We start from the raw sequence: 16,277 nt of genomic DNA, 5'->3' as shown, positions 1-16,277 counted from the left end.
GTACATAGGCCTATATCACATTCATAATTCATTAGGCTACATTAATTATTTTTTGTGATATTGTCAACGTTTCCTTTTAAGAATTAATGACGGCATGAATCACTCTCCTATTGATAAGCAATACACACACACTGTGCGGTTAAAGGCAACAGATGGCTACTTTGTCTGATTGACTATAATCATTAATCATTCATCCCTTGGCACTCATGCATTATCTCGGGTCTCCACGTTTTCAGGGTGGCAACCGAGGCAACGCTCTCTCGAACTGCACTCTCATTGGTTGGCCACCACGCTCGTCACTCCCCCATCCGTCGGAAGTGCGTTCTCGCCCTGCGTCTCACTACAGTCTCAACTCGCCTGCAAGCTCGCGCTGTCGGCCTGTTCTTCATGCGTTTGTTTGGCTTGTCAAGCAGAAGTATGGGCTCAGTGGATCGGAGATTGGCCTTGGATTATGCTGCCGTTCCAACCGACCAGAATGATGCGGGATTCGGTTGTTCTCCTGCTATATAAAAGCAAACCTCGGGAATGAGCACTTCTGCTTCTTCGCTCGTGTTTTATTCGCCAGGGCTGAGCGTAGGCTATATGGGACAGTAGCGAGTCTAACAGCTTTAACAGCCTTCTTTTGTAGACAAAAGAAGGCTGCGAAGTAATATTCACAAATTAAAGAGGTAAGTACGCCAATTTGCGTTATGCATTCTCTGGATTGCAATGCTTTGCGCATTTGAACACGCTTTTATTTTTATGCGCGATTTAATGTAACGGAACGCGTGTGATGTCACCGCTGGTTTTGCATGTTTCCCCTCTACGAATGTTACAATGTAACATTCCAACATCCTCCCGTGTCTCTCTCTCTCTCTCTCTCTCTCTCTCTCTCTCTCTCTCTCTCTCTCTCTCTCTCTCTCTCTCTCTCTCTCTCTCTCTCTCTCTCTCTCTCTTCTGTGCGCGCTCGCGAACGCTCGCTCCCTCTCCACGTTGCTCAGCTCATTCACTCGATACCTGGGCACCACTTAAAATACTCTAAAAGAGATTTAATTCACCAAAGTGATGCTGAGTGTTATAGATCCTTATGCGTTGAATAAAGCAGCGATATTTTGTTACGCACTGAGTGCATTTGCCATTTTCAACATTTTCAATTGTTCTCCACTGAAAATGTAAAGGGTTAGTTCACCCAAAAAGGACAATTCTGTCCTTAACTACTCACCCTCATGTCGTTCCAAATCTTCTGTTCATCTTCGAAATAAATTATTATCGGTTTGATGAAATCTGAGAGTTTTCTGTCCCTCCATTAGACGGCTACGCAACTACCACTTTGTCACTTCAAAAAGTTGATAAAGAGATTGTAAAACTAATCTATATGGATTGAGCGGTTTAGTCACAATTTTCTGAAGAGACTCAACCGCTTTTTATGATGAACGGATTGAATTTATGCTTTTATTCACATATTAACATTGATCAGCGAACATAAACAGAAGCTCAACCGAACTGCTTGATGGGCAAGAACAAACCTCATTGGTTCTTGGGAAGCTCAAACGCGCTGCATAATGCATGAGAATGATCCTCATTGGTTCTCACGTGTCAAGTGAACATGCTTGAGCTTCTGTTTACCACAACTGTGTGCATTGATGAATGTTTATGTGAATTAAAGCCTAAATGAAATCTGTTCATCATTTTAAAAGCGATCGTGTCTCTTCAAAAAAAATTTTTTACCAAACTGCTCTATTCATATGGATTAATTTTACGAAATTATGAGCTTTGTGTAGCCAAAGTGGTAGTTGCATAGCTGTCTATGGAGGGACAGAAAGCTCACAGATTTCACCAAAAAGATTGTCATTTGTGTTCTGAAGATGAACGATAGTCTTAAGTGTTTGGAACGACATGAGTGTGAGTAATTAATGACAGAATTTTAATTTCTGTCTGAACTATCCCTTTAAGAGCCAGTGACGGATCTACTTCAGAGCAGTCAGGTGGTTCAGTTTCTTATCATTCTCAGCAGCATCTAGTTTGTAGCTTACTGATATCACTTGAGTCCTAGTTATGGGTAGTTATAACGTGTCCACCTTCAAGATGTTAGGTGGAAATGTATAGGACTCTATAAGGAACAGTATTTAATGGCTTGTGACTGGTCACCATTTCTTTAACTTTTCTCCACATTTTTAATCATCTTTTTGCATACGTTTTAGATGGACATTGTGGCAGATAATTTTTTATAAGGAGACATATTCCACGTAGTTCCCCTTATATTTTAAGAAGAGTGGTTGATCTGTGTATTCATTTCTCTTTTGCTTTATTGTGTGGCACTCAGAATCAACTGTCATTTGTTAAATTATTTCATTTGTTAATAAGGTTAATCAGGGTTTGCTGTTGCAATAAACCAATCTGAGTCTTTGTCTCTGTACGTAATGGTCTGCAAATAACTATTCCTAACTTTTACATTTTTGTTCTCCTCTCAAAAGAAAACGCACTTCCGCCCTTTAATGTTGTCCAAAAGCCAGGCCACTCATCTGGACCCCATGAGAATAGGCGTGTCGAACTGAGAGAAAATTGCAGAGGATATTTTCTGGGTTTAATATGGGGCTCCTTGACAGTCGTAGTCTAACGTTATCTGTCCAGTTTTTTCTCTTTAGAGTGAAACACTAGCTCAGCTATATCTTCATGAGGTCCTTATAGATTTCTGTTCTACATTTTCTCTGATTATAATGTTTCTTTGTGTGTTGTTGTCATGTCTGTAGTTTAACACCCTTTTTCCTCCTTTTCTCAGTCTTGCTCGACACACTTCCCACACATCGCAATACATTCAACCCATCCGTGTATTAGGTTTTATTTTCGAAATAGCATTAGCATATATAATCAATAAACTCTTCTTTTGGGTCACTTCTTTGGAATACTTTAGCATCTTCTTTGGCTATGTTCAGGATATCAGTCATAATCCGATTTTTCTGCATATCCGATTGAAATCCTATCAGATTTAGCAAGTGTGCACGGCAAAATATCACATGAAATGCGTTTCGAGCTACATTCATATGTGGTTTGAAATCCTACTTAAATCGCATTTTTGGAAATCCGCCTCTGATCAGGTTTAGCGTGGTTTATGTGACTTTCTCACACCACATAAAAAAACTTCAGATGTTGTTATAGGAAACGTGCTGAAAGTCGCTGCAGAAACAAGGTTGTGTTGTTGCAAAGTGCTGGTTGAGCAGAAAATGACAATATAGCGGAGACATGTTTTGAAACCGGCGGAGATGACAGCACGGAATAAAGCCACACATTACCCGGCGCCTCCTACGTTTCTGCCGCTGCCTCAGGAGATGCAGTAGTTCTGCTACACAATGTAATGTTGTAAATAAGACCACATCTCTATTGCAAATGCAAACCCCTCCATGTTGCGGTGGTTCTTGTTTTTGGCGTATACCTACCAACACAACGCCATTGCCGTAGAAACGAATACAGATATTGCGGAAAATGAAAGTGCGGCATGGACACACAAATCAGATCTGAACAGTTGCTATACACAATGTGGACAGTCAATCATTTTAGATCAGATTCCAATCGGATACACAAATAATCGGATTTGGACTGACAGTGTGATATCTGATCAGAGAAGAGCCCAGCTTATTAGGACACCGGGTAGTAGGGGTAGATGAGCTGCTGAGCTCATAACACTCATTCACACTGGCACTTCATCCATGCATTCATGACCCACACCAACAAATTGAAGTGCCTTTATGCAGGAGAACTACACGAGAGGAGTTTCATATCCTGAACCGCTGGTCTGATAATGGCATATTCTTGAGCTCTGGCCTTGTTAATTTTGGGGAACTCTCGTGCTTTTCTGCGTTTTCTCATTCGAGAGGGAGTTGGATCAGAATAGGTTCTGAGAGAAGACAGACTGTCTCTATTGACTGTCTAATTAGGAGTCTGGAGAAGAGGCTTCTAAAGAGAGCTTCAGAACGGCATGCACAGTCACAGAAGTGAGGGTTATCAAACTGTTCTGATTATGCATCATCTTTGCACTCATGTAGGCCTATTAGCAGAAAGAAGATCACAACAGTTGTGTTCCTGTCTGATGTAGGGCTGTCAACTTTAGTCGTTTAGTCGACTAATCGGTCGATGCCGTCTTGGTCGACTGACATTCTTATTGGTCGACCGGTTTTGGTTTTTTTTTTTTTTTTTTTTACCAATAGAAAGAAATTTTCAATGATTTACTCCTTGATTTGTATTCCTTTATAAGCAGTTATATATTACTGTATTCTAAAAATAATTAGCCTATGGTTTATCCCCAACTTTAAATGCTTTAATTTAGGCTATTTTGTAACAGCGCCACAGTTTAGCACACACACATAGAACACTCGGTGGCTGGCTGCGCTGCTGCTTCGTGCTCACTAAGGGATATAGGTAGTTTAGCTGTATTCATTCAGTTAGAACGCTACTTGTTTCGGTTTTTATACACTATATGTTTTATCTCGATGCGGCGTGGACGCACTCGGAAAAAAGAGCGCGTCGCAGCACGACCGCGTTGCTTCCATCATGAGCGCGCACACCGCGCGCCTACATTTGAAATCGAACTTGAGCGCGCAAAAGACGTGAGCAGTCCCTTTAACGGCTTTATCATGCTGACTCAATAGATTGTGTTTTCTTGATATGTTTTTGTTTTTATTTGTACACTTGAAGTATTTGAAAATAGCCTAAATAATGTAACAAAACTAACATAAACCTATATGCGGGCCTACAATACAGCCTATTATTATTAGGATTGTTTTTTAGGCTCTCTGGGTTTTTTGTGTGTTTGTTTTAAAACGCCTAGATCGGCTGGACAAAAGTTAACCCATAGCTTTGAAAGTAAAGAAAAATATACAGCCTGTATAAACGAGAGCTTTTGTTAGGATGTTTCATTATGTGGCAGATAGCAGTTATATTTTTTTGTAGCGTGTGGTGTGGTCAGGTGCGCAATTGTGACTGTCACTATAGACCTAGGACAGTGCTCCTCACTTTTTGCAGTTAAAAAAATCACTTAATTTTCAAAGAATTGTATTATTATTATTATAGTTTTATGTATTTTTGATGTTTTTTCGTTGTTGTTTTATAAATGCTCTATGACAATTGTTAAAAAATGTTCAATCAAAACATCGCGTCTTTTTTTTTTTTTTTTTTGTCGACTAATCGTTGCGCATGACAAGACTTTGGTCGACTAAGGATTTCTTTGGTTGACTACAGCCCTAGTCTGATGTTCGAGAATTGAGAAATAAATTTTTCCTTGATCTTTTGACATATAAGAAGTCATTGTAGGCCTACTGTAAAAAATATCCTGTAAGTTTCAAAATTCAAAACTTCCTTGTTAGTCCAAAACAGTTTTTATTGAAACCAAGCTGCCCAAACGACTCGTTTTGGATTTTGTCACATTATGACATAATAGTGTGACAAAACACCTCCTCTGTAGAAGAAAATGAACGCCTATGTCTACATCATTACCTCTTTAGCCCCGCCCACTGATTCACGCATGTCATGTAGTACACTACAATAAGTTGGCAAAACTCACAAAATTTAAGGCAATCAGTTGCCTCAATTTTTAAGTTAAGAAAACCAGTGTAACTAAGCAGAACTGGCAGATTTTTTTTTTTTGTATTCATACATTTTACTTGTTCTTATCTTGAAATGTTTGAGTACACTAATCAATACATTTACCTTAAAATGTTCATGTAACCTTAATGTGAACACATTTATTTATACTTAGTTAGCTATAACAAGCTAGTACAATAAATGCTAACTTGCTAATTTGATAACATGTTAACAATAGCATGGTATAGCACTTGCTGAATGAGTGCAGCAATAGAAAGCTTTTAACATACTTGTTCTCAGAACAAGGCCGCATGCACCACTTGTCACCAGGATGGTAACTCTCCTAAAACCAACATTAACAGAAATTCTTCTAAATTAGTAGCCTATAACAAAACATTAATCACTACTAAATCTCCTACTTAACATCAATCTTGCACAAAAAAAAACATATTACACTTAATTTTAGCATTTACTCTCCCTTTCGAGTGCCATGGGCAAAGCATGCTGGGAAGTAGAAATCCCAGCCCAGTTTCAGTTAAACTTAAGTTTGTCTAAATTAAAAGAAATAATCTATAAAACTCAAAACATAAACCCAAAACAATGAAACAGTTGTTTACTTAAAATAATATATCAGTTATGTGAACTTGAAAGAAAAAGAAAGTGCTAAATACTCAGTTAATTTGACTAAACTAGTTTAATTTAAGTTTGTCCTACTCAGACCAATTAATTATTTTGAGCGTTAGGGTTTACAGTACGAGACGGGCACAAACACAGGATTACTCCAGCAACAAAACGATAGAGATGCCTGTGAGGATTACAAGATGTTTTCCAGTGCCAAGCTGTGGGGAAACGCAGTCTTTGCATTGCCATCCTTGTGATCCTAACATTAAGAAAAAGTGTGGATGAACTTTATTTTCACAGTTCCAGATCGCATCAGTAAGACACTGTTCGTTTGTTCACTTTATTCTACTGTGGATTAATTTTTAAACAAGAATAAACAAGAAAAAAAATATGATGCAGTGATGACTATATTAGACCTGACAGCAATGTGGCAACACACAAGTGTGAGTAACAGTATTTTTAACATGTGTCACTATTGCTTTGTCTGATACAGATTATTTGATGTGTACTGAGTATTTATACTGTAGCACTGCAGTCAAACTGAATAGTTCTGATGATGGTTGTGATTTGCTGTTCTTTCCTTTGCTTCTGCGTTTAATGGGTTAATACGGCGGATTCCCAGATATGGAAGAATGCATGGAAAACGCTGCTTTTGTTATTGTTTTAATCTCGCTAAATCCTGAATAAACGCTTCAGTGAGCGACATTTTCTGTTTTGTTATCAGTAAGACATTACAACACGCTTCATTTTATTTAAAACATGACACTGTAAATGACAATGTACATGTTTTTCACTTTATGGAAAAGGATGAATGATGAATAGTCAAGTCACCTTCATTTATATAGGTGTAGCCTATAAGAACGAAATGATTCCGTTTACACGAAACGCTGAAAGTTATCCTGTCAACTATAATTGTGGATAAAGCATATAAAACACAAAAATGTTTCACATTGTTGGCAAATGTTTGTGTAGTGAGATATTTTTCAACATCAGAAGTTTTCAAATTAATTCCACACGTGTAATGGTTGGAATTATTTTGATATACAAAACTATTACACAATCATAGCTGTGGGCATTTACTTCCAAGTCTTGAATGTCGCTCAATCAAAACTAAGTGTTTGAAAGAGAGGGTCAAAAACAGGATAGAATAGCTTATTACTTATAAATTAGGATGTTTTTTTTATGTCAAAATCTTGATAGCATTATAAGAGAACATCATAAATGCAGTTCATGGCCCCTTTAAAGCAGGAGAATAAAATGTCATTTTATCTCAATAGTTCACATAAAAATTATACCATTTCATCATCATCATTTACTCTCCCTATGTCATTCCAACCTTTTAATTATCTACATTTTTCTTCTGTGAAACACAAACAAGACCTTACGAACTTTTGTTAGTACAATAAAAGTGAATGACAGTTTATATCTCCAATTTATTTATTTTTTTACTGAAACTGAAAATATAATTGGTAATTGAACATGGTATGCTGTTCAGGGTGGTGTGTTCTCAGATGAAAAATTTAAACTCAGTAAAGGTCTTTAAAGCCACCTCCTGAACAAATGTTACATATTGCTATCTTTGGTGTTAAGTGTCTACACTGCTGATATTTTTATCTGGTTTAACTTATTCACATTGTGTGCATGAAATAGATGCAGTCAAAAATTGTCATTGAAAATTGCTCATTAAACATCAGTGTTTTGGTTAATGGTTTTGCCCCCAACCATTCACTTTCATTGTATGGAAACCAGAAGCTTGGACATTGACGTATATCACCTTTGTTTTATAGAAAATAATAATACAGATTAGTCATAATGACATGAGGTTGGGTAAATTGTCAAATGTTTCTTTTTTTCAGGCAGTGTCTGTAAATAAAGACATGCTCAGAAATGTCCTTCAACCTTTTTGTCAGCCCAGGAACAATGTTTGGAGAGAATATCATCTCTGTGCATTCGTTCTTGGAAGCCAGAGCTGTTTGTTTTTGTGAAGGTGATTTGCATAGTCAAGGAAAAAATAATGCCAACTCGCGTGGAAAAAGACAAAGCCGATGCATCTGATATTGCAGTTCATTATGGATGTATCTGGAGGCTGAAAGGGCAGAGCGTGTGAAATAAAAGAGCCCATGTCTCATCGCGTCGTATTTGGAGTGTTATGTGAACATTACTCTGCAGGTGCAATGTTATTTTTTGGCTAGCGATCAGCAACAGTAAATGTGAAATTGTTGATTTAATGTGTGTTTGCCAAAGATCAACTTCTCAGCACATGGACATGTAATAAAACCGTAATAATTGTTGCTGCAGTGAAGCTGGATAGTTGGAATTGCTTAGAACATTGATGTTTGAAGCGATGGATCATTAGATGGGTTCAGTCCAAAGCCCTATCTCAGTGTTTAAGTGTTTCTTCACTCTTATGTAACTCTCTCCGCAACAACCTACTGCTCTTCACTGGCATATTTTTCATGTTTAACATGTACCAAACAGTTTAGATACATTAGTAATTTGCCCATAATATGATTTAATTTTGGAATGTTGACAGATAATGTAAGAGATTTGGTGTCTTTATTAAATTATCATGTGAAGAATAAAGTTTGAAGATATTTTTTTTAAACTATTTTGTAGGCTGTGTGATTGCGTGTGCATTGGTCCTGGTAGTTTGGTCCTTCTTAATTCTGGGAAGGGTGGTATTATTTGAAGTAACTTCCTGTAGTAAAAGGAAGCAGCACCACCTTTTAAATATGAAAACAACACCTGATGCCAAACTTGACTCTGGTAATGCACTTTAAACGAAGAACTTTTGCAGTTATACAGTGCACAGTGAGAGTGCTATTTAGACTTTCAGGATCTTCTTGGCGGGCGTTTTAAATAATGAAGTCAATATATGGTTGATTTAACTTACAGCAATTCAGCTTATGTTATGCAGTTAAGTTAGTAAGTTGTAATGCATTAGTTAAGAATGCAATGTCATAAATGCTGTACATAAAATAAATAACATGGATATTTTTGCATACTCCAACCAATTTTTAGTTGTGTACTGCAAAGGTGATTGAACAGAATGTTTACACCATGTTAAATACTGTTTGATACTTCTACTGACTTCTGTCCCAGAATCTAATAAGGAATATTAAGTTTAGCCAGTTAACTGACATAGGCCTTGTCCCAAATGCTGACCAAATTTGAGATTTCTATTTGAGATCATTGTTGATTGTTGTTTCTTGTAATACTCCAATGGCTTTGTTTATGGGTTGTACATTTTTCTGTCTTCAGTGTTTTAGTGAATACTGAGTAAATATTGTCTTTTAATTTAATCAATTAAAATGTTTCTCTTATCGGTTGACCGCAGTTTGCGAGCACCCTTCTGAATCACTTTACGTGTGCATGAAAGAACGAAGGCCACGGGACTGCAAGTCCACATCAAGTGCGCCATTACTGTCATGACTCATGATGCTCTGAGAGCAAAATGATAGGAGTATATTTTCACTGCTCATCTTTGTGGTTTTATTTGTGTGCCCTAGTAAAGAAATGCACCATATATACTAGTGGTCAATCAATATATCACCAAGGCGGATATTTGGCCGGTTTTAAATATCGGCATTAGCCGATACGTTTTTCCATTTGGCTGATTTGTTGAAGTGGGACTTTTATCTTGACAGCGCTGAGAACACCCTCATCTTCTAACTAACGTGTTATTAGATAGAACTGTTACACAAAGTAGGCAGTTTACAAATTTATTTTTTATAGCGTTTGTTTTTATATTATTAGTAATAGAAAGACAAACACTACAATACTTTCTCATTTATCGTTGACATTTAGCAAATACACATTTATATAATTTAAACAAATCTTTGAATATAATAATAAACCTTTAATTTTACAAACCTTGCAGAATCCAGCCTGTGCATTTGTAGACTGCATTTGTCCGTGCGATTTGAATGCGGACAGGAGAGCTCAGCTGTTACTGGACACGCACAATAGACAAACATTAAACCTTGATTTCAAACTATGTTGCACTATGTCCAGTTTCCTACTATGTCATATTCGTATCGTTTTCACTGTGTGCTGTATGTAAAATTAGTGTCTTTATTTAAAAAAAATATGATACCAGTGCGTACAAACCTACTTATGTTTACTTCCTTTTTAATAATATTTTTTTACAATGTCTTTATTTGTGAAAAATACTGTACTAGGATCAAGACGTTGACACCTAAAAAAAATAAGTCTGTTTTTTACAGATTATAATAATTAATTTTCAAATATTTTAATAAATAATAAGTAAAATAAGTATAAATTATATATATATTGGCCATTGGCCACCCTACTATCTTAAGATATCTGCATTGGCATTCCAAAAATCCAGTATCGGTTGACTACTAGTATATACACGGAGATAAATGTAGCTTCTAGTGTTGGTATGAATTGGATATGAGAATTATGAAATCCCATAGTATTCAGTCTTTTCAGATTCTTTTGGATTTTCTCTGAGGTTTATTGCAAGGTCTGTTCAAATATTAAGTTTTCATTTGCATTTCATATGTATTATCTTGGCATTAGACTAGGCAACCGTATATTTTGCTCTGTGAAGATGATACGTTTGGTCTCCTCTTATAATGTGGAGATGTGAGCATGATCTGCCGGCGGCCTCAATTTAGCATAATTTGTGCAGTACAACCACAGTGTTTTAAGCATTTTTTCTTTATGACAAAAAGGGAACAGTAACCGCCTCTCAGACCGGCTGTTTTTGTGTCTGCCTACATGTTCTCTGTCAGTGTTCCCCCTATCCATACTTCTGTCTCGTTTTTACCACTCTCTAGTGTGTGTGTGTGTGTGTGTGTGTGTGTGTGTGTGTGTGTGTGTGTGTGTGTGTGTGTGTGTGTGTGTGTGTGTGTGTGTGTGCGCGCGTGTGTCTGTCTGCTACCATGACAGTGAAAGTTCTTGGTCAGGTCCAGACTGGCTCAGTAATACAGAACATACCAGCAGATCAGCTGTGAGCAGATCCCTCAGTTCATTTATAGCCATGGCCTTGTGTCAATGCATATCTGCCTGGCAACTCTGTGCTAACTGTACCACTCCAGCACCCAACCACTATATACATGCTCTTTGTGTATAACGTTGTGCACACATTCTTAGTGCACACATTCTTTGTGCTCACACACTTAACACGTTTTAGTGCTGTTTTATCTGTCTAATATGTATCACATTCCATTTAGTTAAAACTACAATCTTATCAGATCACCCCAGCTTACAGGTTTAAATACTATTCTAACGTATTATGCTTTCATTTCAGTGCCCTAGGAATGTACCTTTATAGACCATCTCCCATCCAGTGCGCACAAAAATGTCACGTATTCCTTTTGTCCATTTTTTCTTTTTGTCTGTAGTTTACAAACTGTCGCTGGTCTTATGTATAAACAGCGAAAAGATTTTCATTGTTATTTTTTTGTTTCTCTGATAGGTTGTCTCCAATCTATGGAGAAAGTGGGCAAGATGTGGGGTAACCTCAGGAGTAGATGCCAAGCCCTCTTCAACAAGGATGGCACAGAGTCCAGTCTGTGTAGCCAGGACTTAGATTGTGTTCACTGTGTGGTGGACTTGGGCAGGGGAGCACATGCAGAACCCTATGAAACTAGGTCTTCCACACCCTCACGGACTTTGTCACCACTCCCACTGGTTACTGGAGGACGCAGAGGCCATAACTGTGTGGCAGATATTCCCCAGATAGTAGAAATCTCCATTGACAAAGAGAGTGATGAAGCAAGGAGGGCCCCCCTTGTGCGTAGGGACTCCTACTCACGTCATGCTCCCTGGGGAGGTAAAAAGAAACATTCTTGCTCAACTAAAACACAAAGTTCACTTGAGGCTGACAGGCGAATGGGACGCTCAAGAGGAAGTACAGCCAGGAGAGAGCGCCGTTATGGAGTTAGCTCCATCCAAGAGATTAATGATTCTGTAGGAGCTGGCAGCAGTGGGCGCAGCCTTAGCAACCGTTCTCTGCGGCAGCGACTTCGAGACACCGTAGGCTTGTGCCTTCCTCTCACCACGCACCGCCGCTCTCAGTCAGCCAAAGGCCAGGTGTCCTCCAAACGTAAGATCCACCTGACGGAACTGATGCTTGAAACATGCCCTTTCCCACCCGGTTCGGATCTAGCCAACAAGTGGCACTTAATTAAGCAACATACAGCACCAGTCAGCCCTCATTCCTCAACTGCTCTTTTGGATGCATTTGATTCAGCACATTCTTCCCCTGAGGACGAGGAGGAGAGACTGCGTGAACGACGTAGACTTAGCATAGAGGAAGGAGTGGATCCCCCTCCAAACGCACAGATCCATACACTGGAGGCAACTTCACAGACCTCTTCCCTCTATAAACTGGGACCAAAGATGGCTCCTGTTGTTGGGGAAGGACTTGTGGAGGGCAGGAGCCTGGGAACAGTCTCCTCCATTTCTGGGGGGTTATCGGGAATTGCCGCACAAGTTGCAGCGAGTTTGGCAGTGCCATCTCACACTGTTGACTGTGACTCTGAGGAGGACTCAACTACCCTTTGCTTACAGACACGAAGGCCCAAGCAGAGGCATGCCTCTGGAGACACTCACTGCTCCAGACAGCCAGGGCCTTGGAAGGTCCACACACAGATTGACTATATCCATTGTTTGGTTCCTGACCTACAGGCCATAACTGCACTTCCTTGCTATTGGGGGGTGATGGACCGGTACCAAGCAGAGGCACTGCTGGACGGACGGCCAGAAGGAACCTTCCTGCTACGTGACTCTGCACAGGAGGACTACTTGTTCTCCGTTAGTTTTCGACGCTACAATCGTTCGCTGCATGCACGCATTGAACAATGGAATCACAACTTTAGTTTTGATGCGCATGACCCCTGTGTCTTCCACTCCTCCACGGTAACAGGCCTGCTTGAGCACTATAAAGACCCCAGTGCCTGTATGTTCTTTGAGCCCCTGCTCACTGCTCCCTTACACCGGACTTTCCCTTTCAGCCTTCAGCACCTGGCGCGAGCCGCCATCTGCAGATGCACCACCTACGATGGCATTGGTGCCTTGCCACTGCCTCCAACCATGCAGGACTTCCTCAAGGAGTATCACTACAAACAGAAAGTCCGTGTTCGCTGGCTAGAGAGAGAGCCGCCATTCAAGGTCAAATGAGGTCTGGTTCTGTGCCGAGGAAGGCAGGAGTGTGGGCAAGAGCTTTACCGCCAGAGGAGTCTGTGTCTCATATTATCAATCAAACTGCTGGCTTTAGACACAAGGCAAAAGGGGATGTTATGAACTTCCGGCAGTTTTTTTCCTGCTAATACTACACGTGGAATCCATACATATGTTTCAATGCAGTACATTCTGTCAAGCTAGCTTATGTGCTTAAGTGTTGAGCATGCTGGTAATGAGATGGTCTTATTCTCTCTGCTCTTTTTTATATGACCTTATATCCAGTAGATCTTCACTAGCATGCCTCCTGCATTTTATCTTCTAGTGTTTTACACTATTTTGAGCAGGTAATCTGTGTTGTTACATTACTTAGCCTCATTTGTGAGGCAAGTGGATGAAATCTATATTAGCTTAGTCCAGTGATTAAAATATATTCATCAAATAATCTTGGAACTCTCGATACCTGAATATCTGCTACTATCTAAAACTTAATGTTAAACATCTAGACATGTTAACTATATGACTATTTGCTAAATAATGGCTAATTTATCAGCAATACCTTCAAGATACTTTACAGCACCCTCCTACAAGTGTTAAGTTCCCTGAGACAGCACTTGTTAAGCCTTGTGTACATGGACTGAATCACAGTTATACATGCATTTCTCAGAACTAAGCATGTTTTATTTTTAAAATACAGAAGTGAAAGGCATGAATTAATTGTGTGAGGAGAAAGGAGCTACTATATGCAAAAAGCTACTTTTTCCTTTTACCCAGTGGCCCTAGAGTGGGAACACAGGCACAGTGCACCATGTGCCATATGATAGAAAGGACAGATTATTTAAAACTGGGCCCTCCTGTAGTGTCATATCCCACCATAATTCTTGTTTTAAACAATCTATTTGACTATTTTCCATTTTTATCATTGACAGTCTAAAATGACATAGGGCACTTTAATTGTTGTTTGCGTACCACACAATGACTTAAAGACTCAAGGACATGCATATAAACAGATTGGTTGTCTGTATGTTTTTTTATGGACCTTATTCATAGGATGTCAGTTTATCCCCCATTTTCCCAGCACGAGTCACCCGAAGTTTGTTACTGTCAAGTATCTCTTACCTTGCCTGTGCATATGGTATTTGCTCAAAGCTATATTTTAGCTAACATGGTTATATATGCAACAACCGGAAATGGACCAAGAAAGTCCTCTGTAAAACTTGTATAGATGCCTCTAAGATTATTTTCCCTTTAGATATTGTTGGAACACAAATGCCATCACTGCGTATATATTTTGTTTGTTGGATTGATGTCCAGTTCTTTTATAAAGTGTGGTTGGTTTCACTTGATAATGTTGCACTTTTATTCATTATGAAGCATGCAGCTATGCTTCCCTTGTCATAATTGTGTGCACTAGTGATTGAGATTCCCTGAACACTGTAAACCACATAGTTATAAAACTCTATACTTTTGATGTTCTTGGCTTTACACAAAAATTTCAATTAAGGCCAACAAAATCATGCTCATGTTTAATATCAGATGTTCAGCATTGCAATGGTAGACTTTTAAGTTCCAGGCAGACGTCAGGCCATGCATAATTATGTAAAACTGATACATTTTGCAGAATTTTGGTGTTTGATGATCAGTGACCAAAGGTGTGTATCTCTAGGTTGTTATTGTGAATGAGAAATCTTCCACCATGCCTCTTGATTATTTATATTGAGCTATAGCTTAATTATAGTGTCCAGTTTTCTGTCAGAATACCACCCATTTGGAAGCCATTTATTTGAACTGCAATTACATTTTTTCAGAACACGCCTCGGTTGTCGCTGAAAGGAAGTCATTTTGTTAATTTAAAAAAAAAAATTCACTCTATTTTTCCACTTGAATGACCTGAATTAATACTCAAAACAACCATCTTAAAATTTCTTCCACCCTGCACACTGTATGCTCTGTATACAGACTCATATTATGTCAAATGTGTAGCGGTACATGTCAGATGATGTCATCTGCTTTTAAGACTTTATAGCTTTGAGAATAATATACCTTTCATTGAATCTACCGACAGAATATGAGCACTTAGCCACAGCTAGCAGTTTCACAGCTGCTCCCTAGCCTACCCTGCTGAAGAAAAGCCATCTGAAACCAGCCTAAGCCGGTTTGCTGGTTTTAGTTGGTCTCCCAGGTTGTAGGCACTTTTCTTCTGGTCAGGCTGGGAGACCAGATTGACCAATTGAAGACCAGCTTTGCCAGGCTGACACACCAGCCTAAACCAGCTAAAACCACCTTAGGCTAGTTAAAGTAGGTTTTTATTTAAAAAAAAAAAAAAAAAAAAAAAAAAACACTTATAGATTATATTTGACAACTATGTTTAATCCAGTTTTTCATGGTTGTAAGGATATGGTAACATTGTAATGCCATGGCATTTGGACATGTACCATCGTAGTGCTATGTTTTTTTAGGAAATGTACCATGGTAATTCTGTGGTATTCTTTGAAGTACTGTGGAGTAATTTGGTATATGAAAAAGTACCATGGTGTTATCTTCTGATGACAACACTGTAACCTACGACGAAAACAAACAAACGAACATTTTAAAACATGAAGGTGTTCAGCAGACATTCATGATGCTCTTTTCCCATTTCAGGAATGAGCTCAGATGATGTAAACAGCTGCATTTATGGCAGAAAGCATAATTTTCAAGGGTGTTGGTTTGAGGGCTGTTAAATGCTTAGTGACAGCCGGTTCCTCACCAAATCCTTTGGATTTTTTTAAACTCTGGCATACTCATGTAGTCATTTGGGACTTTCTATGCCACTGCACAGTGAGCGAGTCTCTCCTGGCAGAGTTACACCCTGCCCTGCCTTACAGGCACTAATCACAGGCTAAATTTAATATGTTAGCCTCTAAATTTACCACCTGCAAAAAGGACCACTCTGTGTTTCTTGATGGGTG

General features: G+C 38.9%; 1 protein-coding gene across 1 annotated transcript; it reads left to right on the top strand.

Annotated features, from left to right (window-relative positions):
* Positions 1-325: 325 nt before the first annotated feature.
* Positions 326-15,741, top strand: socs5b (suppressor of cytokine signaling 5b). The gene is made up of 2 exons (XM_056272418.1): positions 326-668; positions 11,621-15,741. Exon 2 carries the CDS (start codon positions 11,635-11,637, stop codon positions 13,324-13,326), a length of 1,692 nt encoding a protein of 563 aa, XP_056128393.1. The 5' UTR covers positions 326-668; positions 11,621-11,634; the 3' UTR covers positions 13,327-15,741.
* Positions 15,742-16,277: the final 536 nt, after the last annotated feature.

Source organism: Rhinichthys klamathensis, unplaced genomic scaffold, assembly GCF_029890125.1.
Source record: "Rhinichthys klamathensis goyatoka isolate OS25496 unplaced genomic scaffold, OSU_Roscu_1.1 h1tg000338l_1, whole genome shotgun sequence".
NCBI classification, from domain to species: domain Eukaryota; kingdom Metazoa; phylum Chordata; class Actinopteri; order Cypriniformes; family Leuciscidae; genus Rhinichthys; species Rhinichthys klamathensis.
The sequence above is the reverse complement of the archived record's forward strand: the minus strand, read 5'-3'. Positions and strand labels throughout refer to the sequence as shown.

Bases quoted from the DNA above. Each gene is read 5' to 3' on its own strand.
- socs5b (XM_056272418.1), top strand. From the start codon at position 11,635: ATGGAGAAAGTGGGCAAGATGTGGGGTAACCTCAGGAGTAGATGCCAA.